General features: G+C 38.7%; 1 protein-coding gene across 1 annotated transcript in view; it reads left to right on the top strand.

Annotated features, from left to right (window-relative positions):
- The window catches only part of gatad2b (GATA zinc finger domain containing 2B), a 54,243-nt gene extending 33,968 nt beyond the window's left edge, over nucleotides 1–20,275 (top strand). Inside the window, exons 4-11 of the mRNA XM_047604762.1 lie at nucleotides 1,452–1,583; nucleotides 2,273–2,401; nucleotides 7,096–7,266; nucleotides 8,497–8,860; nucleotides 10,303–10,505; nucleotides 12,356–12,466; nucleotides 12,609–12,819; nucleotides 14,568–20,275. Coding sequence (XP_047460718.1) covers nucleotides 1,452–1,583; nucleotides 2,273–2,401; nucleotides 7,096–7,266; nucleotides 8,497–8,860; nucleotides 10,303–10,505; nucleotides 12,356–12,466; nucleotides 12,609–12,819; nucleotides 14,568–14,704 — 1,458 coding nt within the window. The 3' untranslated portion in view covers nucleotides 14,705–20,275. The remainder of the gene's footprint in view (nucleotides 1–1,451; nucleotides 1,584–2,272; nucleotides 2,402–7,095; nucleotides 7,267–8,496; nucleotides 8,861–10,302; nucleotides 10,506–12,355; nucleotides 12,467–12,608; nucleotides 12,820–14,567) is intronic.
- Nucleotides 20,276–25,010: the final 4,735 nt, after the last annotated feature.

Here is a 25,010-nt window from a genome sequence, read left to right as displayed (position 1 = left end):
CACTAGTACACAAAATGCAGGTTAAGTGAAGGTTTTTATTATTAAGGGAAAACAAAATCCAAACCTACATGGCCCTGTGTGGAAAAGCTGTTTGCCCCTCCTGTTAAAACATAATTTTACTGTGGTTTATCACACCTGAATTCAGTTTATCTAGCCACACCCAGGAGTGGTTACTGCCATAGAAAGACAGTAACTGAGCTCTATCAGTCTGGAAAAGGTTATAAAGCCATTTCTAAAGGTTTTGGACTGCAAAAGTTGTGAACTTTCCCAGGAGTGGCCGGACAGCCAAAATTACCCCAAGAGTGCAGCAACGACTCATCCAAGAGGTCACAGAAAACCCCTAAACAACATCCAAGAATTACAGACCACTTGGTTAAGGTCAGTGTTCATGACTCCACCACAAGAAAGAGACTGGGTAAAAATGGCCTCATGTTAGAGATCAAGACTCATCCTGCCTAGTGACCAAAAAGAACATGAAGAGTCGTGTCAGGACTTTTGGGAAAATACTCCGTGGACTGACACCTTACCTTACCAAAGGTTGACCTTGTTGGAAGGCGTGTGTCCCATCACATCTGGCTTAAAAGTAACACCACATTTCAGAAAAAGAACATCATACCAACAGTTAAAACTGGAGGTGGTAGTGTGATGGTCTGGGGCTGTTCTGCTCCCTCAGGGCCTGGAAGACTTGCTGTGATAAATGAAAGCATGAATTCTGACGAAAAAAACCTGAAGGAGAATGTCCGGCCATCTGTACGTGACCTCAAGCTGAGAGATCCAAGCAAGTCCACCTCTGAATGGCTGAAGTAAAACTAAATGAAGACTTCGGAGTGGTCTGACCTGGATCCCATTGAGATGCTGTGACATGAAAATTACTGTACCTTAAAAATATAGTTCATGCTCAAAAACCCTCTACTGTTTGCCAGTCTGAAACATTTAAGTGTGACAAACATGCAAAAGGTTGTCCAAGACCAGCCTCATTGTCTAAGTATATCATACCAGCAGTTAAAGACCTGTTAATCAATAGTCTCGTTGGTATCGTGTTGTTACAGCAGTTAACAACTTATGCTTCATCAGCCACGGTTATTTTGGGGCACTGTTATTTAGATAAGTCTCAAGTATGAAGATCCGTCTCATGAAATATTCTAAACTATCTGTTCAATATTCAGTACAGTTAATAATGAAATCAGTAAATATAATCCTAATGATTAGGTTTTGTAGTTCTACACAGTAGAGCTGAGAATCAGTCCAGGTGATGTCATGTTACTGCCTGGTCACTTCCTGCAACATCATGTAATTCATGTCAGCACCACACATTAAACCAATTCATCTACTGTATGTCCATGTTCCCAACTTCTCCCTGTTGGCCACTGGATGAGTGATCTTGAAGACACAAATAGTCCATAGTTGAAAGAGTTCATGTCACTCCAATTGCGTGTGTGTTCATATTCTAGGGAAAGACAGAAGAGGAAAGGCAACAGATGATCAAAGCTCTGAGGGAAGAGCTGCGACTGGAAGAAGCCCGCCTTGTGCTGCTCAAGAAGCTCAGACAAAGCCAGATGCAAAAGGAAAATGTGGTGCAAAAGGTCAGTGTTTATCCCGATGTGACACTTTCACAATCAAATGCCACTGATTCCATTGTTCCATATTATGGCAGTGAAGTTCTATCTGCAGGATCTCATTTATACTGCCTGGCAGTGGAACATTCACTTATGGAATGTAAATAAATACATTTAAAGAACTGAAAGAGATTTATACTCTACAGGACACATTTCAGTCTAAAACTATGTTGTCAATTCTCTCTTCAGTGTAAAAGATCCCATAAGTCTTTACCCCACTTTAAATTAAAACATTAAAGGTTTTGTATAAATGAGTTATCATTTCATGTCATATAATATTTGATATTGACAAACATGGGTGGTTAAGGAGGCCAATAAGACTGGGAAGAGTGTGATGCGTGTTGTAGTGGAAAACGACAAGCATTTGTGTGGGATATATATGTTCTGACAAAATGAATAATGTGTCAAAAATGTTCTGAGTTTAAAAACTGCTGATTTGTTTTTGAGACATTGATCAATACTTGCACAGAGCAGTCTAACTGTAAAAGATCTGACTATAGAATAAAATATTATTTAGGCTACTCATGGCAAGTATTCAGTGTTTAGATAAAATAAAATAAAATAAAATAAAAATATAAAAAAGATATGAAAATATGATCTTGGGAAGTGTCCCAGAGATACCTGAGTTGTTATACTCCTTACAATGTTGTGTGCAGGTCCCAGTGGTCCAGAATACTGCATCCTCTGTGCAGCCTCCTCCCATCCACAGCTCTCCTGGCCTGGGGAAGCTGCCTGTGAGGCCAGGCCTACACAACCTTGAACCCCAGAACCTCCGCACTGCACAGGTCAATGTGTTTTTGTATTGTTTTTTTTTATGTGTGATGAGCTACACTGCCTGTCCAAAAAAGGCGCCACCTGGATTTAACTAAGCAAATACAGTAGGTACAAGCCTCCTATTGGATAATTATTCCATGCGTGATTATCTTTCAGCTGGCAAGTTATTTAACCCCAACTGATGCTATGCATAGTTTCTCATTTCTTAAACAACCATATTGAAAGACACATCCCATGGTGGTGGAAAGTATCTTAGTCTGCTTGAGAAGGGTCAAATCATTGGCATGCAACAAGCAGAGAAACATTGGAAGAGATTGAAGCAGAAACTACTAAAATTGGGATAAGACGCATTATTAAAATCTTCCACTTGAGGAAGTAATGTGGTCGTGAAAAAAATCCTGATTGTGATCAGCGATCACTCAGAAAAACAAAAGTAGAACTCAGAGCTGTGTTTAATAGTGAAAGTAAGAGCATTTCCCACGTACAGTTTGAACTCAAGGGACTGGGACTGAACAGCTTTGTATCCTTGAGAAAATCACTAATCAGTGAGGCTGACAGGGAGAAAAGGCTTCAGTCTGCTAGAGAGCAAGGTCATGTGGTCCGATGAGTCCAGACTGACCCTGTTCCAGAGTGATGGGGCATCAGGGTAAGAGGACAGGCAGATGAAGTGATTCTCCCATCATGCCTAGTGTCTACTGTACCAGCCTGTGGGGGCAATGCTACGATCTGGGGTTGCTGCAGTTGCTCAGGTCTAGGTTCAACAACATAATGTCCAAAGAATGAGGTCAGCTGACTACCGGAATATACTTAATACATGGTTATTCCATTAATTGATTTTTTTCTTCCCTGTTGCCACGGGCATATTCCAAGATGATAATGTCAGGATTCAAATAGTGAAAGAGTGGTTCAGGGATCTCATGGATTGGTCGCTACAGAGTCCAGACTTTAACCCTATTGAGAATCTTTAGGATGTGCTGGAGGAGACTTTGGGCAGTGGCCAGTGCCCATCATCAATTCAAGATCTTGGTGTAGAAGTTTATCCAAACAGTGCCACAAAGTATGTGTCCTGTAATTAAAGCTAAAGGTGGTCCAACAAAATATTACTGTGTGTGACCTTTTTTGGCCAGCCAGTGTATAAGGAATGGTAAACTTTGGTTAGAGTCGAGCAGTAAATAGAAATTACAGGATCGACCAGCGCATTGACAAAAATTTAATTAAAATGTTGTCATAAACACTACTATGCTTGTGTGACATAAAATCATTAAATGATTTCAATGTGGCTGTACCACACATCATATTGGCATTACTTTAAAAACAAGGCAAAACAAGGTGCATGCCTATTACCTTGACTGTTCTACCCTTGTGTTTCACCTTGCCTCCTTTTGTATATACAAACCTGAAAATTAGAAGAAGGGTATACCTGAACTGGTCAATTTACTCAGCAAGCAACTGCTGCCCTCTGCTGTTCACATTGTAAATGCTATCCGGCAAATACTGCATTGGTCCTGTATCACTCACTTGCCAAATCAGCTAGGTACAGTAGTGAACACAAATGGATTGTAGTGTAACAATAATGCACTGTTCCAAACCACCAATCTGCAAATGAGATCTTCTTCTAACCCATCTAATAAAAGCCTGCCTGCTTTCTCTGTCCTGTCCAATAATTCAATTCAGTTTTATTTTTATGACGTCAATTACAATACAAATTGTCTCAAGACGCTTTAAAAAAGCTAGTCTGAAATTCCAAGAGCAAGCACATAGGTGACAGTGGCAGGGAAGTCCCATCACTTTTATCCCACATCGAATTTACTATTTCTATTGAAAATACTTGACAAAAAAGCCTGCAACTCAAATCTATGACTATTATCAGTAAAATAAACTAAATCTGAAAAATTTGAAAATTTAAAATAATTTCATACATTGCTTAAAGTCACAACTGACCTCCTCATGGCAAGCTGACTCCATACTCAACAGTTCTTATTTTCCTCCATCTATGTGTATCCTTTAATACTATCCTACGACTTCTGTTTTGGGTCGTCCTTCTTCATCTTTTTACAAATGAACAGCAATAAAACAGAAGAGTCCAGACTGTTGTCTCAGTCTATTTTAGTCAAAGTTAAAATGTTTCATTTTTTCAAGTGTTGATAACTCCACTGTATGTCCTATCACTCAGTTAGGAATGTGGGTGTCTTACTTGACTGTACTTAATCTCTAGGACCCCATATCAACATTGTAACTTGGTTGGTATACTTCTACCTCTGCAACATTAATTGATTCCTCAATTCCTCCTCATATCCCTGACAGAGAATAATGCTGCCATTTTCATACATGCTCTCATTACATCAGGCATCAGTTACTGTGGTTTTGTTCCTTTTGATCTACCCTCCAAATGTCTTCAGAAACTTCAACAGGTCCAAAAGGCCGATGCTCGCATCATTACGTAGACTCCCCCCATAAATCACATGACACCACTTCTTCAGCAGCTCCAAAGACTTTCCACCTGCCTTGTTGTCATCGGACATGACAGTGTCACAGTGTCCATTGCAGAGACATCTGAAACATACACTCTGAAAACCTTCAAATGAAAGATTGAAAACAAATTTTTAGAACTGCTTTCCCTGTTTAAAGTTGTTTTTCCTTTACATGACTTCATATCTTTATACTTTTTATACTTTTGAATTGGCCTTTATTTTATTACATTGCTGTATGTTTTATACATTCCTGCATTTTTTGTAAGGAGGAATTGAGTCCTCAGGAAGACACCCACAAATAAAATATATTATCATTAGTTATTATTAAATTCAGTTTATGTTGAAATAGCATAAGAAAGGTGGTCATTCATCGGGAGGATCATTTTGGAGCATGTTGTTTGTGCTACTGATAAGCTGTAATTAATTATACACAATGGTGTTCCTGTTATCTACTCTAGCCTTCTAACTAAAATGGGGCTGTTGATGTAACAGTAACATGTATTGGTACAATACTATAAACCACAGCCTCCAAGATCAAAACGTAGTTGAATCAACTGCTCTCTGTTGTTTTGAACAAATGATAACTACCACTGAACATTTAGTGCAACATAGTAATATTGATATAGTAAGTTTTACCTGAGGATGTCCTGTGATTCAGATATTACCCCCTACATCTGTGTTTCATGTGGCGCATTCACACAGGATAAACAAACTCTGTATTTACTGAAATTTCCGTTCTGTTGTTATGTCTCTGCTACTTTCCGCCTCACTGCCTTGCAGACACCATTTTAATTACTTTGCAAAATCTAATGGATGATAAAAATATGTTTTTGATACTATTTATAGCAGGGAAGAAATTACCAACAGCCTGGTGGTATTTAAATCAGCTGCACCTTTGCAGATGAACACATAAAATAATGCGTTCATAGGCCCGGTTCGTAGTCAGCCTGAGCGACACATGTCCATTCATGGTGTAAACAGTGGACATGAGACACACAAGCCATAAGTGAAATCTGATATACCACTGACACACCAGGGGGCAGCAACAGAGCCATTTATTGAGATATTATTATCTCTATGAACAGCTCTGAGGTAAAGTCCAAAAATATCTGCTGAGGAGGAGTGCATTATTTTATTGTGTGTCATCTTGATTTAAAGCTGCATTTAGTTTTTGTCTTTATTTATTTATAAATAATTGAGGAAGGGTTAGTTATATAAGCTTTACTTCTACCTACTCATTTTCATACACTAAACTTTGGTTATTTTCTTTCAGCTCTCAAATATATTTCTGTTATGTTCGAATTCAAATTCAAATTCAATTCAATTGTTGCAAAATCAGGAAAAACACGGTACCGATCTTGCGCGTCACATTTTTTCAAGTCTTTCCCATCGTGATAGCAATTTCTATTTCCACACATTCTATGTGTCAGTCTTCTAGAGTAGGGATGGGAAGTGGTTGTGCCTGTACAACCTCGCTTAGTTTCTCCGCCTCTGCCATTTTTGTTTCCAACAGTCTTCTTCTGTTGTATGACACAGTGGTGACACATTAGTGCCTCCTACGGTGACGAATTGTGTTAAAAATCTGACACTGGCACATTTTTTGATTCAGCAACACACCATGGCACCCATTGCGTCGCTCGCGTCGACTATGAACCAGGCGTAATGATTCATTTAATGATTTCATCCGTTTAAACATGTGAATAGTTCAGCGATTTATAGAACATCCTTCATAATTCGTCTCCTGCCATAATTCTCATAACACAGAGGTCCTCTGATAACACTGCCCCTTGTACTGACAAGGAGCAGAAAAAAAGTCACAAATCAAACAAAAGTCTTGAAAATGTAAAAACTCGCCCCTAAATCACAGAGATGTCGATTCACACTGGATTAGTATTATCAGAGGACCTCTGTGTTACAAGAATGATGATGGGTAGTTTGCGGTGTAATTTTTACTTTACTAATCACGGACGTGGGCAATTCGCACGTGATTAAGATCACAGACAACCTCCATGGTTGTTAGAAATTACTGGAGGTCCCCGGGTAAAACTAAACCTGTGCAAATAGGGCTTTAGAATGCATTCACAATGTAATAGTGTACCTAATGTACTGACAAGTGAGTGTATTTGGCTGGGAATATCTGGTCTGTGGTTGTGCAAAAACAGTGTCATGAAGTGTTTGTTATGAATCAGCAGTACAACAAAGCATTTTTCATAAAACTTTATCTCCTTCTATAGGGTCATACTGTCATCCGGTCAGCTGCAAGTGCTAGCCTGCCACCCATGCTGATGTCTCAGCGGGTGATAGCTCCCAACCCCGCCCAACTTCAGGGCCAGAGGCTCTCGTCCAAACCTGGGATGTCTCGCTCCAGCTCCAGCAGCTTGGCCAATGCTGTCAGCTACCAGCAGGTATGGATTCATACCAAGCCCCAGCTAACCACACCAATCATTGTGAAGGCAAACATTGTGCTCTCAGTGAAGTCCACAGTAGCGATCTGCATCAACCGTATCTGATGAAGAGTGTAAGAGTATATACAGTATAGTTTATGTGGGGGACCAAGTAAACGTTCACTCCCACAACACTTTTTTTCAAAGTGAGCCTAGGATCATTCTGGACACCTAGACTGTTCCGGAAGTAAAAAAAATAAATAAATAAAAAATAATAATAATTTTTGTTAAGAAAATACTAATGCAGTTCTACCATATAACCTTGTTTCATTTGGCTGGACAATGTTGGACCCTGATCCAAAGCCTTTGACAGTAGTAGAGATCATATTAGAATGGTACTGGGCGTCAGCCAAACCAATAACACGTCCCTACAGTGTCAAATCATGTTATTCCTCTTCGCTGGCCATACCATTAAAGCTGCCCACCCCAAAAAAATGAAGAATATGTTGACGCCCCAGTCTGGAATCTTAAAAATATCAAAATGAACCAGTCTTTTGAACGCCTCTTTGAGAGGAGCAGATCCACAAGGCACAGCTGCCTTCAAAGAGTCCTAGATTCCATCGCTACACTTCAGGAAGGATTCAGATAGAACTTGATTATATTTTTGACCTTCTGATTTACTTGTTTATATCCTGTTTGCTTTTTATATCTTTTTTTTTTCCTTATCCTCTATATACACGCACTGTGCAGTTTTTATGTGTATCCCATGGATATGGAACTTTTGATGCCTAAAAATTTTGGTAGTATCATACACACATTTTATAGGGATCAACTGTTCCAAATATAGATAGAACACCCCCAGGACCAAAGCTGAAACTAAGTGGGCTTGGGTACTAGCCCACTTTCTTTCAGCTTTGGCCTTGCTGATGTTGGAGAGGTCAGTCAAATAGCAACGCTATACAAACTATAGCAAAATTCACTTATATACCTGACAAGACAGGACAGAATTTTCTTTTCATGTGGCAACTGGCTACAAGTAATGAAAAATGAGACAGGTATATAAAGTAATAATCTTATTTTTCAAAAGTTTTTCAATCCAAATACTCAAAATTCCGTGTCACAAATTTGACTTTATTGACTTAAAATTGGGCTCCAGCAATCCCTGTAACCCCAGTGACGATAAGCGGTAGTAGAAGATGAGATGAGATTTAAAATTGTGGGAAGTTATGGAGAATTTGTGTCTTTCTGCAGGCCAGTCAGCAGGTGGCAGCTTCCCAGCGCTCAGGCTCCAGTGCCATATACATGAACCTAGCCCACATGCAAGCAACAGCAGGGACAGGCGGGGTGGCGGGCAGTCTTGGTGGAACTTCGGCCGTCAGCCCGTCCACCATGTCTGGCTCAGCCAGTGGAGGGGTGAGCTGCATTGCTGACCAGTCTAGCAGCCAGGCAGCAGCCAAACTGGCTTTAAGGAAGCAGTTGGAAAAAACCTTGCTGGAGATCCCGCCGCCTAAACCTCCAGCCCCTCTTCTTCATTTCCTACCCTCTGCTGCCAACAGTGAGTTCATCTACATGGTGGGCCTAGAGGAGGTGGTGCAGAGTGTGCTGGACAGTCAAGGTAAGGAATGACACCCACTTTCCCATTGCTCTGAGATGACAATTGTTCCTCCACATAATACTACATAGGGCTGGGCGGTGTATCGGTTCATACCGACTACCGGTATATTTCGTTATGATATCAGTTTTTAATATACCGGCATACCGGTGTATTTGATTATACAGCGTTCGAAGCGTTTCGCCGCGAGAGACTGTTTCAGACCGGACCATTGTCAATGTAGTGCTTCTAAACACGCATAGTGTGACTGCATCACTGTGGGGTGTGGTGAAGATTTAAAGTTTGTGGCAGAACGAGAAGAACTTGAAAGGTGCAGTGTCAGTCCTGTGGGTTTGTCTTTTTTTAGGGTACCAGATAGCCCTTATTTCTGTGGACAGCCCCCATTTTGAATGACTTGTAGTCATTCAAAACGGGGGCCCTGATAGCCCTGATTTTAGCATTTTATGAATGAGGAAAAAAAAATGTTGCGCACAGACTACAACAACAGCTATTACGGTAGCTGGTCGCGCTGCTGTTGACATTACAGGCTCTCAAGCCTCACGCATTCAATAAGTTCACACGCTCTCACGTCACACATGACATTTCTGATGCCGAAAGACGATAAAACTGACCGCACATAGACTTTAAATGAGACTAGTAATCTATGAATAGATGAGACAGGCTGGCTGCTCTGCTTAATCATTAACCTATCAGAAAATATCAATGGCCAATCAGAAAATAGTTTTTAGTTTTTAGTTATTTGTCATTGTCACGTGAAATAGGAGTGCACTAACCACGCGGAGAACTGAAAGTAGGAGTCTGTGATCTGGTAATCACTTAATTCATTATTATTATCATTATTGCTATGATGAAGTCTAGTAATTATGCAGGATATTTTCTTATGAATCATGGTGGGCTCTTTAAACAGCCCACGCCCCCTCCCCCAACCAAAAAAAATCTCAATTCAAAACTTGAGAGCCCTGGTTTAAATATGAATAAATATGCCAAAATAATTGAAACCGTTTGTCCCTGTTTCTTCATTTCATCTTGATAACACTTCATCTTTTTTTTTTTTTATCTACAAGCTGTAAATGTCCCCAGGTTTAATTTCAGAACGCATTGTGAACATGTAATTATGCATGAAAAAAATACCATGATATACTGTTATGCCATCAGAATTTTGAAAAATATCGTGACATACATTTTTTGTCATACTGCCCAGCCCAAATACCACAGATATATATTTAGTTTTATTATTTGATTGTTTATTCTTTATTTGTTTCATGTATAGCATAAAGGGACTACATCATTTTTCTTTTATTGATTAAATTGAATCTATAATTATACTTTCATAATTGGGTAGTAGAACTATCATTATAGGTTCAAGACATCCATGGGCTTGGGCTTCTTGTTTTGTTTTTTGACTGCAAGTATTACTATTGGCTAAAGCTGGGTGTTCTTTATAGGTAAACTCAGAGGTACGCTGGCTCGTATGGAGCCTTTCTTCTGTGCTCAGTGCCGTACTGACTTTACTCCCCACTGGAAGCAAGAGAAGAATGGGCGAATCCTCTGTGAGCAGTGCATGACATCCAATCAGAAGAAGGCTCTAAAGGCAGAGCATACCAATAGGCTGAAGAATGCCTTTGTCAAGGCCCTGCAGCAAGAGCAGGTCAGGGTTACTATCCTTCTATTCCATGTCTTATTTTCTTATTTATAGTATTCCTACAGTCTTACAGCCCAGTAAGACATAAACAATGTTATTTTGTATAGTGTGTTTTGTACCCTGTTGTTTTTATAATTTAAAGGAATTTATATCTGAGGGACAAATTGCAAGAGACGTCAGTGATAATTTAATCTTGACTGTTGCAAAGGACTATTTGCCATAAGGTCACATAACTTTTAAAAACAGTTTTCTTCCCACTTGATTTTGACAGACTAGATGTGTGTTTTTGGTGTGTTCAGCTGAACTATGTGTTTTGGGAAGACTTGCATCTTGCCACTTTGCTCCATAGCCCAGACAAATGAAGAGTACAGGAGAGGGATCTCTCATGTGGGGAGCAGCTGCCGGACAGAGTTGTGACTCCTTTAATGTTGTACAGCACTGACAAACCTTGTTGCTTCCTAATTGTTTTTTTTTCTTTGTCTTAATTCATTTTGCAGGGGTATCTATTCTTGACAATGTCACCATTGTGCAATATACACTGCCTGGCCAAAAACCACCTGAAAAAAAGGTTGCACACTCTAGTATTTCATTGGTGTGCTATTAGCTTTGATTACAGCACACATTCACTGCGGCACTCTTCCACCATATGAATACCACATTAATACGGCTCGCTTTCCAGTTTACCTATTACCTCTTATAATAAACAAGATTCATGCGGCAGACCGGCATTTCAAACAACAACCAGATGGCTAATACTATATTTTTTAATCTCCTACGTAATCTGCGCACTACTTCTTGTGCAGGTAAGATATGTGCTATCCTTCAGACGAGGGATGTGGAGCCTGCGCACATGCATCATGCAATTGAAAAATGCGATTCACCATGTACATGCCGGAGAAAATCAAATTCCAATCGCATTATCTGGGCGTCTTAATCGGATAACGAGACCTCCAGTTTTAATCGGAGTAACATGTTTACATGCACTTAAGTTCTCCTGTTATAGTCCAATTAAGGCAATAATTTGTTTTTTTCACGTGCATGTAAACGCACTGACTGAGTCGTGGTTTTCTCAAGGCTACACAGCTGTTCAGTCCCAGTCCCTTGAGTTCACAATGTAGAGTGGAAATGCTCTTACTTTCAATGTTACACATAGTTCTGAGATCTACTGTTGTCTTTCTTCAATTTGATTTCACCAAACTTTTAAGTGGTTGCCGATGGTTCCCCGCTATCCTTCCAGCTTTAATAATGTGTTGGACAGTTCTTAAGCCAGTTTAAGAAATGAGAAACTACTCATTGCATCGGTTTGTGTTAAATATCTTGTCGCCAGCTGAAAATAATTTTTCAAAAGGAGCCTCGTACCTACTTGCTTACTTGAATCCAGGTGGTGATTTTTTTTGGCCAGCCAGTGTATATTCCTTGTTCATGACAGTCTTCCAGTTATTAAGAGAGTTTGTCCTCATCTGAGCGATAGCTTTCAACAGTGAGATTCCGTTGGTGCTGTGCCAACTATTTGTGGCCCCTGGCATCTATAGTTGCAACAACTAAGGAGATATCAGAAATCTATTCAAAAAGCTCTTCAAATGGATTTTAAAGTTCCTTTTTTTAAAGTAAACTCTGTTCGACCAAGACACGCATACTAGATCATGAGTGTAAATTTGATTATGTACACACAAATTCAGACACAAAAAGCATTTTGTTTTTCTCTGAAAATGTGCCTCCATGGCTTTCAGTTGCACTATATAGGTTTTATTTTTTGCATTACAGAAGCACAATATGCCTGGGGTGTAGAGACTTTTTAATTCCTTTGTATCTTCAGAAAAGTACTAATCCATCTAAATGTATGTGTATTTGCATAGGAGATTGAACAGCGGCTTCAGCAGCATGCAGCCCTTTCACCCAGCTCAGCTCCTACTGGCACCAATGCCTCCAAGACTGAAAACTTGATCCGACATCATGCCCTCCGTCAGGTACACTGTAGCACTGCACCTTACAACAGTGTTTAGGCACTCAGCAGAAAATGTCTGTCTCTGTATGTGATAACTAACCTAAGTCAGTAGTGCACTGCTTCTGCTAATGACCAGTGTGTTCATTTGTTCACTCTCTCCTCAGGCTCCCCAGCCTCAGGCTTCCCTGCAGCGAGGTCTATCCAACTCTGCTCGAGGTGTCCTGTCCAACTTTGCCCAGGCCTCCCAGCTGTCAGTGGCCAGCAGCCTCATGGGTATGACAAGTGCCAAGCACTGTGGCAGCGGTGGTGGAAGTAGCAGCAGTAGCAGCAATAGGCTGCAGCATGACAGCCGTCGTCAAATCTACAACATCCCAGGTAGAAAATGATTAGTTTTAACCACACTTCTAATTTTCTGTTAACTGCTGTCTCTTGGCCACATGGATTTGTATTACCATACTATGATAGCGTGGACAACACTAAAAGGCAGTTGTAACGTTGTAAATTGTAACTTTGATGAAACTTAATTTTTAAATGAAGTTCTAGAAATGGGAAATGTGATGTTTCTCCTCTTCAAACTGAAATTGATGAGCTAAGAAATTTTTTTTTACTCTGACAATTGAGGGGGTTGAAAACTGATTTAAACATTAAGTTTCTACAAGGATAGACTTTCATAATTATTGACCATCGACTATGGTCATGACCTTCAGTCATACATAGTTTAGTCCTTATTAGCAAATGTTAGGAATCTAACACAATAACGATGCAGTTGTAGACATGGTGAACAGTATACTTGCTAAAGGTAAAGACTGTGTGCTGAGCCCTCTGTTCTAAAGTCCTCCATTTTTGGAGCCATCAGGCATAGCATTATGACCACTAACAGGAGAAGTAAGTAACATTGACCATCTTGTGACAATTCAGAGTTCTGTTGGGAAATGTTTGGACCTGGTATTCATGTGAATGTTACTTAGACATGTGCCCTTTGAGATCCTTTGATGAAAAGGGCATTATAAATAAAATGTATTATTACTTATTATTACCACCCACCTAGCCAGACCCCTACCCACTGACACATAACTCAAAGCAATGACACCCTTGATGACAGCAACTATCCTCAGCAGGATGCATCCTGACACAGGCACACGCAAAAACACAAACATAAAATACAAGAAAAGGTGTTGACCTGGCCTCCAAATTCATTAGATCCCAAACTGATCATGTTTCTGTGGGATGATCCACAGAGGCCCCTCCCCTCAAACCATAGAACCCATTCAATGAGTCTATTGTCATACACTTAGCAAAAGTCACACTGAGCAATGGAATTATTACTTTACTCAACAAAAATAACAACTTAACATTCAGAATGTGCGAATATTGTGTCTATTGTCAATGACATGTTATACAAAATACGACCAAATACCATTTATAGCGTTATGTTAATAATGGCATTACGCAAATGACAAACTATATTTATCTCAGTAGAAAATATTTATTTAAAGTTGCAGATAGTTAAGCTGTACATATCATTTTTGGGCTGCTTGTAGCCACACTTTAATAATCAGTAGTACTTGAAATAGAGAGATTTCTGAAACATTGATATTCAAGTTACACAGGTTTCCAGAGTAGTATCTTAACATGGACAAAAACATGTTAAGTGACTTGAAATAATTAGTGAGTGAAAAGCCCATTTCTATCAAGCAAACTATCAAGCAGAGAAAGTGCTGAACAGTTAAAATAATTTAAAAAATATATTTAAAAAAATGTGAATACTCAAAATGTGAATACTCAGGCCTTTCTGAGTGGAGTTTCCATGTTCTTCCTGTGTCTGTGTGGGTTTTCTCCAGGTACTCCAGTTTCCTCCCACCCCTAAAGACATGCTCGTTAGGTTCGTTGGTGACTCTAAATTGACCCTAGGTGTGAGTGTGAGTGCGGATGGTTGTTTGTCTCTGTGTTAGCCCTGCGATAGACTGGCGACCTGTCCAGACTGTACTCCACCTGGACCCTAGTGAGGATAAGCAGTAGTAGAAGATGAGAGAGATGAGATGAGAAGCGCAAAAGGCTGATGTTAAAGTAATTTGTTGATAGACCTTATAGTATGCTCTAAGGTTTCTGTCTTTTTCCCACAGGGTTAAATATTGCCTATCTGAACCCAGCAGCAGTTGGAGCCCATAAGAGCTCCAGCTTAGCAGACCGGCAGAGAGAGTACCTGTTGGACATGATCCCACCTCGATCCATATCGCAGTCCATCACCGGACAGAAATAAATCCCATCCATCTCTCCTGCCCATCTGAAGACACCCCCATCTATCTACCTACTCAGTTCTGAAGCACTCCCAGAACAGATATCCCCACCCCCTGCCCCATCGCATGCAGTGCCTGTCCGTGTGCCTACCTAAACCAACCCTTGAAAACCCACCAAGTTGGACAAAGACACTAAACTGTCAGTGCATCTCAAATGTTCCTATTAGAGTAAAAACCTTCTTCGTCAGAGTTGTTTGGCAATTATAATTCCCTTTATTATTGCTTGTAGTAGCTCTATTATACCTGTAACTACCATTTTTGTTTCAGTTACTTTTACTCTTCATGCTTTTTTGTGTTTATTCACTTTTTGTTTCTCTGCTGTCCATCCTTTCTTTTGAGTACATACAGTCAATCATTGTTGGGGCACTAAGCCACAATTTAGGATTTGTTTCTCTACTTATATGTGGTTATTCCTAGTAACAGAAGATCAACAGGGCTCATTCTTGTTCCTAGGCAACATAAAGTTTAACAACTTTTTAGCAATGTAAAAATCCTGATAAACAATAGGTAATGCTGTTCACACTGGTACATGCCAACATAGTTGTCTGGAAATAACTCCCCAAAGTTGCAGATGTGTGGAACGGAGATTCCTGACCAATCAAGGCTTGGAAAGCATTTTGCGTTTCTTCCACCATTCATCATCAAATGGATTTCATCAGTTTCTTCATTTAAGCCTCTTTGAACAGTCCAGATGACTATAAGCAGCTGACCTGGACTGACAAGTGCTGCCCTTTTGCCCAGACCATCAATACGGATTCCAGCAGTGAGGAATCCCTTCCAACGTCATCTGCAGACATATCAAGTATTCAGGGGAATGGTCAACTCCACTTGGCGAGTAGCCAGTCGAATTTCCCCACTGGACCCATCCTATCTTAGTACCTGCCAATGATTCCCCCGCCCCCCTTTCGTATTCCAATACTTATAAACTGAACCTCGAGCAGGAATTCTTCTTGGCATCACGATTTCTTTGAGAGTGAATAAAACTCAAATCTGAAGGTGGAAGCACATTTTATGCATCTAAACCACAGATATTCTTTCCTAGAAACCTAGAGATCTGGGTTCCTATTCTTTTTATATTTGTGTTTGTAGGTAGTTTTCTGATTGTTGTGGCCCTTACTTCCTTTTTTTGATCCCTTGTGCTCCGTTTGTGTGTGTGTTTGTTTTTTTTGTTTTTTTTATTAGTTTTTTTTTTTTTTTGTTTTTTGCGGCGTCTCCTTTTAATATGGTGGCATACCTGAGAGGTTTTAGCTCCTGGAGACGATAAAAATCAGCATAAATATGAAATACCTGTATGGATTCTGTATAGATACCTAGCTTCAGAGAAAAAGGATGTGGATTTTATCTTTTATGAGACATGGATCAATCATTGTGTGCATGCCTGGCACGCAAGTTTCCTCTCTCTAGAGGAGCACTTTGCATATTTCCAATTAGGAAAAAAAAAAAAAGGCCTTTTTTTTTTCGTGGTGGTCAGCTAGAGAGTCAAGATGTCCCGAGTATTGTAGATAGCATCAATGATGTGATTCTTTTAAGTGGGTGATAAATGCTTTATTCCCAATTTCATGTTGGCAGTGTTGCTCTCTGTAAATGTTGGACCTCAAGTGTCAATTTCCACATCCCCGGTAGCCAGGATGATGAGCTTAAACCCAGTATACATAAGAGATGGTTCTGTTGTTCATATACCAGCACCAGTACAGTGTCCTATTTACTCACTGTCTGGAAAATCCATCAATGACTTTCATTGATACCAAACTACAATTTTATAAGTTGTTTTCCTTTTCATGAAAAATATATTGGGTCCCGTTTGAAAACCTGTATTTTTCTTGGAGAATAATGAGGCATTGACCATTTTGTCACATTAAGATAAGATAGGATAATCCTTTAATTTATCCCACAGTGGGGAAAGTATTGCAAGAATATTTCATTATGCATCACACGGCCAAGCCATGAATGCTTTTTTCCCCTGTGGTTTTATGCTGCAGGTTTTAAATCTGAAAGATGTGAGTTAGCATTAGCATTTGCAAACATATTTTTGTTATCTTCCTGATGCAAACCTGCAAGATCCCTTATTTCTAGATTGTACTACTTCCATTTATCTTTGTAGATATTCTTCAAACTATGTGGCAGAATCACGGGCCAACACTAAGTAATGCTGAGGTTGCAAAGGGAGCTGTTTCCACTTGGAGTTATTAGTGCAGACATTCAGTGAGAGTGACACTATCTACCCACAACCAGCAAAATCAGCACATCTTCCCTACAAATCAGGTTAGATTATGGTTTAAGTTTGTCCACCGGGGCTCAGATGAGAGTCCTGACAAGTTGGACTATGACAGAAATCCAAATTTCATTTTGCTCCCATATACATACTGTTCATCAGTTTGCAGTAACTCCTAAGCAGTGTTCAGCCAATGTGCAGTATTTGTAATGGATCGTTACAGAAGGACATAGAGGTGACACAGTCAGTCTGATTTAGCATGGAGAGCCAGAAGTTTACATTGAGGACTTTAAGCTTATCAACGCATCTCAGTCTAATTAGTCAAGAACTAATGAGTAAAGGCATCACTTTACATTTCACATTGTCAACCATTTCTACCTAATCTACAAGCTCTTGAAAATTAAATACATGCAGTTTTTATGACTTACAAAAGGATCCAGAAGTCCAATCTGTGTGAAAAGGCAGGTTAACAAACTTTTGTTGGAGAACATTCAGACAAAAAATGTCAAAAATGGTACGGAACAGGTTCATCATTGACATGACATCAACACTGGCAGAGGGCTACATGTCTAACACATATTGTGCCAGTTGAGTTGAGCCCGTTCAGCTGGCAAACAACTGATCTTTGTGAAACAAAATCCTGATTTTTGTTTCTATGCAGTTAGCATATGATGATTGGAATGCTCACAAATTACAGTTGTGTCCAAGGTATGTCAGAATAGATTATAGATACTTTTTAACCTAATATTATGTGTTTTCATTTGTCAAGACCCAAGTTGCAAAGTTTTATTGGAAGTTGACATGTTACCACCTTGACATTGGCATTTAGCTCAAAGCACTCCTATGTCACACAATATGTCAGATGATGCAAAATTATCCTGTTTTAAGAAAACGGTTAAAATGGTGTAGCTTCTTGCTATAAAAAAAAGAAAGAAAATGATAATATCGAAGAGTGTTTTTGTCTGGTTTTAACATAACTATGTTGAAGTAGTGGTCACTTTTACTACTTTGTTGCCCCCAACAAAGGTCAATTACGGATTCCTCTCTGTTTCACTTATTTTCATTGCTCAGTGGTAACTCATTCAGGGTTTAACATCTGTAACACTGTTCCTGTGTTTCACAAGTCTCTCACACTCTCATGCAAAATAAGCCCCAAGTACCTGCAAAATATTTTGTAATTTTTATTTCTCCAATCTTGTGTTACAAACAGAGGACAGGGTCAAGGGGATGGGTGACAATATTGTGCACTTTGATGTCATCCATAACTGTATGACGTGATCTATCTAATCTCAACGTAGGTCACAAAATATAGCAAGTCGCCGTCGCCTGGTAACAGTAGCAGCAACTCATTTTATTGTACCATAAGTAGTTGAAGTTGCATATTTCAAATTTTTATCGTTTCACAATGACAGATTTTTATTTTATTTTATTTTTTATTTTGCTTTTAGGATATACTACATGAACAAGTGAGATTTTGCAAAATGGACAAAGAAGTTTGTGCCAATTATCATATTCATTTTAAATGAAATTTGTGTCAGCAAAATCAAAATGCTCAATATGTTTATGGGGAGGTTTGCCGTCATGATCATTTCTTGCTCAGTGAATTTCAACCATTTTTAAGGAAAATCTTGATAAGGGAATGTGTGCATTGCTAGAACGGGCAATCTTAAATTTCTGTTATCTAGTGATATTCATTTAGAACGCCCCCAAGACATTTCTAAGGTAATGTACATTTGTCAAACTGCTAAATTAAAATATGACCCTAATACATAGATCCTAATTCGTACCACAGTGCTCATTTCACATATCCCTGATTCTGCAGTCTTTAACTATCAACAGTCTTTTCTAGTAGGTTCTGTTATTTATATGTAATCTATGTTACTGTTGTACTTCCTCACTGCATCATCACAATTCCATTGTGGGTGGTTGTTTGTAAAAATTAATGTATTCTGATTGTCCTTGAATAATCCAGACCTGTCACTATAGCAGAATGAGCCATTGATTATAAAAAGATAAGAATTTTCCCATCAGTCAAAATATTATTTTGGTATTTATTTCCACTGAAATTTCCATTTTTACTGCCATTCACAATCTACAGTGTCATGAATCTCTACTTTTGCTGCCAAGTCAAAGCTTAAATACATTTAGAAAAAGAAAAAAAAAATCTCTTTTCTCTCTTAAATACCTGCAGATACATCCACACACCTTTGTATTTGGACTATGGATTGTTGTCAAACATAGCTTTTTAGATTTCAAAGGACATTCTGTTGTCTCAGCTGATTTTTTGTTTCCTTTTTATTGCAGTTTTAAAAAAGTGTATTGTCTATAAAAATAAATGACAATATTTGCTAGGTTTGAAGTAATAATGACTTATTGTACATAAGCATTTTCCTTCCTTGTACTGAAAAAAAAATTAAATGGTTGTACATTGTGTAGAAAAGCAAACAAAAAGCCATGAATATTGTGAAGCTTGTCATTTTGTTTTGTGATCACTGTGTATTGTGTAACAAATGTGCAAAATGTTCGGGATACTTTTTCCCTCTTCCTTTGCTTCTTGAAGTGGTCTGGATGGATGCATTCAATTTGTGTTTAACTTGTTCAAGTTTTCAGTAAAGTGATCACTGGTTCAGCCTGACATAGCCTGCAGTCTAAAACACATTACATCTCTTAACACATTTACTGTTTACTGTTCAAGCATTGAAACTTGAAATAATTGTTTCTAACAAAAGTTTTCTAAATGCTAGATAAATACATTTTGATTCCCTAATCAATGGATTGATTCAACATTAGTCCGACATCTGTGTCTGCAGAAGTACTGGTTTGCTTTTTTTGAAAATATCTTTTCTTTTTAATGGCCACAGCTGCTGCTCGCCCTGAATCAGTGATCACTTCTTCTGCTAACACCTGCATACAACATGTTTCGCCCTGTACTCTTAGACTTAATATTCTATTTGGTGTTGCTAATGCAGGAGAAAATTCAATTGCAAATTCAGTTTTATCAATTTTCAATTTTCATGTAAAGCATTTCCTTTTGAATAGTATTGAAATAAACATCTGAAGAAGCAGAAACGGATGATGAAATCCAGAGACTATTTTAAGTAACTTTTGTTTGCCTACATCAATTCTGACCTTTTGCACATACTTGATATTTAAAGGTCTTCAAAAAAGAAAATGATGCTGTTTGAATACTGCCAGTTGATTGACAATTATGCATTGTTTAAAAAAAAAAAAAAAAGCTAATTTTGGAGGAAATAACTTTGTACTATTTATCTCTTGCAAGCTATGTTTAATAAAGGTTGAAACAATTTGCTTCAAAGTGAGATATCATCAACCCTTTTTGTAATCGTTTCAAAGACAGACCCTTTGTTGTGTTAGAAACTGTTGTTTGTTTTATTATGCCGCCCATTCCTCTCAGTTCACTATTTATTTTATAATGTCGGTTACTGAATATTTCACTTACGCAGAAGCCCTCGAGTAACCTCCTCCACATTTCCCAAAGTCAGCTGTCTGTTTGCTAGTGATCTGCATTCATGTACACTATTGTTAAAAATATTTGCACCCTTCAGAATTTTTATATGTCTGCATAAAATGACCCAAAATATCAGCTGAAGACAGGCTCCAACAAGGACATGTTTAACAGACAGGATTAGATTCTGATGCTGGAATGCAGTATTGTTTTGTTTCTAAACAAAACAATACTGCATTCCATTTTAACCAGTCTATTCTACTTGCGTCTCTTCAAACACTTTTTTCCCTGATAGTCCACATGGTTTGTCTACATCAGGTTTTGCAAACTGCAGAGGTGCAGAAATGGTCTTCATGGTAAGCAGTGGATCCACTCTGCCATCACACCATGGTTGTTTAATGTTCAAAATTAACATTGACCAATGTAACAGAGATCGTTAGTTGCCTAGAAGTTACTCTGGGTTTCTTTGGAATGTCTCAGATGTAGGAGAACATTGTATTTCTTCCCTGACCCACAAGGACAGGTCACTTTGTCAGACAGTCTATAATGAACAGGACTGTTGTTGTTTCCTTTGCAGATTTCTGAGACCATAAAACAAACAGGGATTTAAAGTTTTCTCCCATTTCTCTCAGATAAGAACAACCAGACTTCTCGGCGCCTGGACCACCTGGAGATAGTGGTCGTAAACAAATTAAGAATTGCAAGATCTCTCTCAGACTACAAAATTATTTTGTGTAAATGTACACTTGTAACCAAAATTACAATGTTTAATCTATACTCAGCTTGTGATTTGTGTCAATTTAGAGTTTTGTTAGTTTTTCTACCTCAAAATTTGATAAAGTTAGCCCCTGAGTATTTTAATCATAAGTCTCTACCATGGAACCATACTGTCATCCAGAGGCTAGTTAGAGAAATGTTTTTGAAACGTAATTTTAACAAGTAATACTGTTATATTATTTTAATACGTCTATATTCTACAAAGCAAGACTGGTTAGCCTAACCCGAATATAATCTGCCTTTCCTTCTTGTGTTATTAGTTAGCGTTGCTTACTATTATTATTTAGTTAAATGAATTAGGATATTGAGGAAAGTCGTAGAAATGAATGAATGTTTCTGATAACGTGTTTTCATGCTGACATGTTTCATTGAAAGTGTTTGATTTCAAATCTCTCTCTCATCCTAATTCGGAGTTTAACATTGTGAGAAGTACAAACATTAGTTAATACTCTTATGAAAGCAATGATATGTAAATCATCGAAAGGCGCGAAAACCAGTGTCGTAACAAAGACACACACCCTGGAGAGTCGATAAACTAGCACCTGGCCAGTCTAAGTCCAGTTGTTATTCAGTTCTGTGTTGTTAAGTTCTTGTTAGTGTCCAGTTCTCACTCACATCTTTTTAGAGTCCAGTTTTCTCCTGGCTCAAATTTCTTCTTAGTTCACTTTTGTTTTCGTGATACTTTTTATTTATTTATTTTTTTTTTACTTGAAGTTTTTATTGGCTGCCAGTTGGCGTGTTTAAGTTTTATTTTTGAATTATTCTCGCCATGTTTAACGCACCACTTTTTCAAAGTACAAGCTGAATTTTATTTTAACTGTCAAAACAGTCACACATTAATAATATTTCTGAAGATATTTTTGACCAGCCATTGGAAGTATTTTTCCATTCATTCATTCACAATCAATTTTCAACACGTTATCAGACACAGAACAACTTCACAGTTGTCACTTTGGTTTTCATAACACTGAGGAAAACTTTGCTGTAACTGTCCATTAATTTGCTCTCAACGTTTCAGTACCACTGGGTTTTCCCCGACGATACTGCTGTAGAAGACTGAGCTCACCAGGACAGCGTTTGGTCACCCGATCCAGTTGTTCAGAGCAGCATCCAAGGAGTTTCCATAAGTAGACCATCACCTTCATATTTGAGCAGAGTTGATGATTGTGTTGTAATACAGGTGTCAAACATGTGCCCTGGGGACCAAAAGCTGCCCTCCAGAAAGTCTCTTCTGGCCCATGGAGGGATGAATTTGCAAAATACATTGCTAATTTTTCCAATAAAAACTGAAATTGCACTTCTTTTTCTTAAGAAATGTCCAGTTGTTCATTCCATGTTTTGTAATTAAATTGAAACAATATAATACAATACAATAAATATTGTACTCTTTACTCCGCTACATTTCTATCCATAACCGTGAGTACCCATTACTTCTACTAAAAAAAAACTCAATTTGTCGTTTCCCTCTCAAACGTGATTGGATTGTGCAGGCACCACTGATTGGGACAGCCTATCAGCAATCACCTTCAACTTTCCGCCAAAGTCAACTCCATGGTCAGATTAGATGAGAGATGAAACCATGGAGGAAACAATGGAAGAAGACGCAGCAGGTCCATCCTGGGAATATGCCAACCCATGGCCCCGCCTCACCAGACTATTTAAATTTTCTGAACAAGTTAATGATAGTTTTCGCTTCAAGTGTTTGCTCTGTTTACCTAAAGAGAACTTCATCACCGCCTACAAAAATTCATCCTCCAACTTGCGGAAGCATGTCAAGGTACGTACATTGAAATAAAGTTCCTTACATTTGTAAGCTAGATTCTAGCTACAGAAAAGTGCACTAAATGATTGGCTAGCTGCGATAATGCAGCTTTTTACACTCTCGGTTACGTTTGAGTAGTCAAAGCCACATGCACCCGCCACTTTGACAGCTGTTTTTTCAACAGGCTGTAGCAAGCCATTCGGATGGCTAACTTTGGCCTGACAATAGTTAGCATAAGCCGAGGCAAGCTAATCGTGTAACACAGATAATCAACTGAAGTCCTTTCAGATTCATGTTTTGACATGCCCCTGACAAATAGAGAGAGCATACAATTTATCTTTTCTAGTCTGAGCTTGAGTATGAAACGTCTTTTTTACCATACAAAAGTAAAAGCATAATTAGTTCAGTCGTAGGCTATGCTAGTTGCAAGCAGGGCATTTCAGCTCACTTGTTTCACCAGAGCGAATAACTAGAGCTAGCCCTACAGTTTAGTCTAAGGGGCTATTTGGCTTTTTAAAAAATAACATTTCAGCTGGCCTAGACAGGATTACAATAGTGTTTGTTGAACTGTAAGGCTTAAATGCCTATTTAAGTGGGGGAACGCTCTTGAGTGTACTTATACCTGTCTTGTTATACCATAACATAAATTGCTGTAGCCTACAATTGTATTTAAATACATGAGAGATATGCTACCCAAAGTCTTGTATTTGCCTGACCTAATATTGCAGCACTTGTTAGAATGTCAGAAACACCTAAATATTTTGCTGGTCCACTTAAATTAAAGATAGTTGCATCAGTAAAACCAATTTAAAAGGTTAGTCTGAAGGCATTGGAAAATTATGAACAACCAGCACTTCATTATTGAAGTGAATTGAATCATATCTGTCAGACAGATTCTAGTTTGTCCATGCAGACAATTATTCTTCTATATGTACCAAAGTAAGCTATGGAGTTCCTCAGGGTTCTGTGCTAGGACCAATATTATTCACATAATACCGGCTTCCCTTAGGCAATACCATTAGAAAGCACGGCATAAACTTCCATTGCTACACGGATGATACCCAGCTATATTTATCCATGAAACCAGATGAAACTAATCAGCTGGCGAAACTCCAGGCATGCCTTAAAGACGTAAAGGCTTGGATGACCTGTAATTTTCTACTTTTAAACTCAGACAAAACTGAAGTTATCGTATTTGGCTCTAAACATGTCAGAGATTCATTATCTAATCACCTGCTTTTGTTGGATGGCATTACCTTGGCCTCCAGTACTACTGTGAAAAACCTTGGTGTTATATTTGACCAGGATATGTCCTTTAATTCTCACATAAAGCAGGTGACCAGGACTGCTTTCTTTCACCTTCATAATATCATCAAAATTAGGAGCATCCTTTCTCAGAGTGATGCGGAAAAACTAGTTCATGCATTTGTGTCTTCCAGGCTGGATGGGTCATTGTGTTTGGCCCTAAACATCTAATCACCTGGTTTCAATTCTCTCATAAAGCAAGTGACCAGGGGGGTATCCCAGAAAGCGGGTTATGTGAAAACTCTGAGTTCCAGTTCCAGAAAGAGAGGTAACTTAAATTCTGGGTCTGTTACTACGGTAACTTACTCTGTGAACATAGCCTGCTCACTGGCAGGTTTACTATAAGAAACCCAAAGTTTCCACCTGTCTCCTCCCACACACGGGGGTTAGACATGGATTGCCCATTCATTAGAAATCCAATCGACATCAAAGCTGTATCGATAAGAAATGCATTACGTCGCGAGAGAATCTTCCGACCCAGATTAGACGTTTTATCATTTCCAAAGCTTTTCTTCCAACAGTATAATTTATCTCAATAACATTGTCCGGCCATATATCACCAACCTTACACACCATGGACAAGCACCCACATTAGAGCAAACGCTATGCATATCGCTACGTTTTTTTGCAAACAGCAGTTTTCTTTATAACATCAGGAATGCAGAGCATTACGGAAAGGCAACAGTGTGTAGAGCTGTGAGGAAGGTAACCCTCACACTGAAATGCCTGTTACCAGTGATAGTGGTG

This window comes from Mugil cephalus, chromosome 14 (assembly GCF_022458985.1).
Source record: "Mugil cephalus isolate CIBA_MC_2020 chromosome 14, CIBA_Mcephalus_1.1, whole genome shotgun sequence".
Taxonomy (NCBI): Eukaryota; Metazoa; Chordata; class Actinopteri; order Mugiliformes; family Mugilidae; genus Mugil; species Mugil cephalus.
The sequence above is the reverse complement of the archived record's forward strand: the minus strand, read 5'-3'. Positions and strand labels throughout refer to the sequence as shown.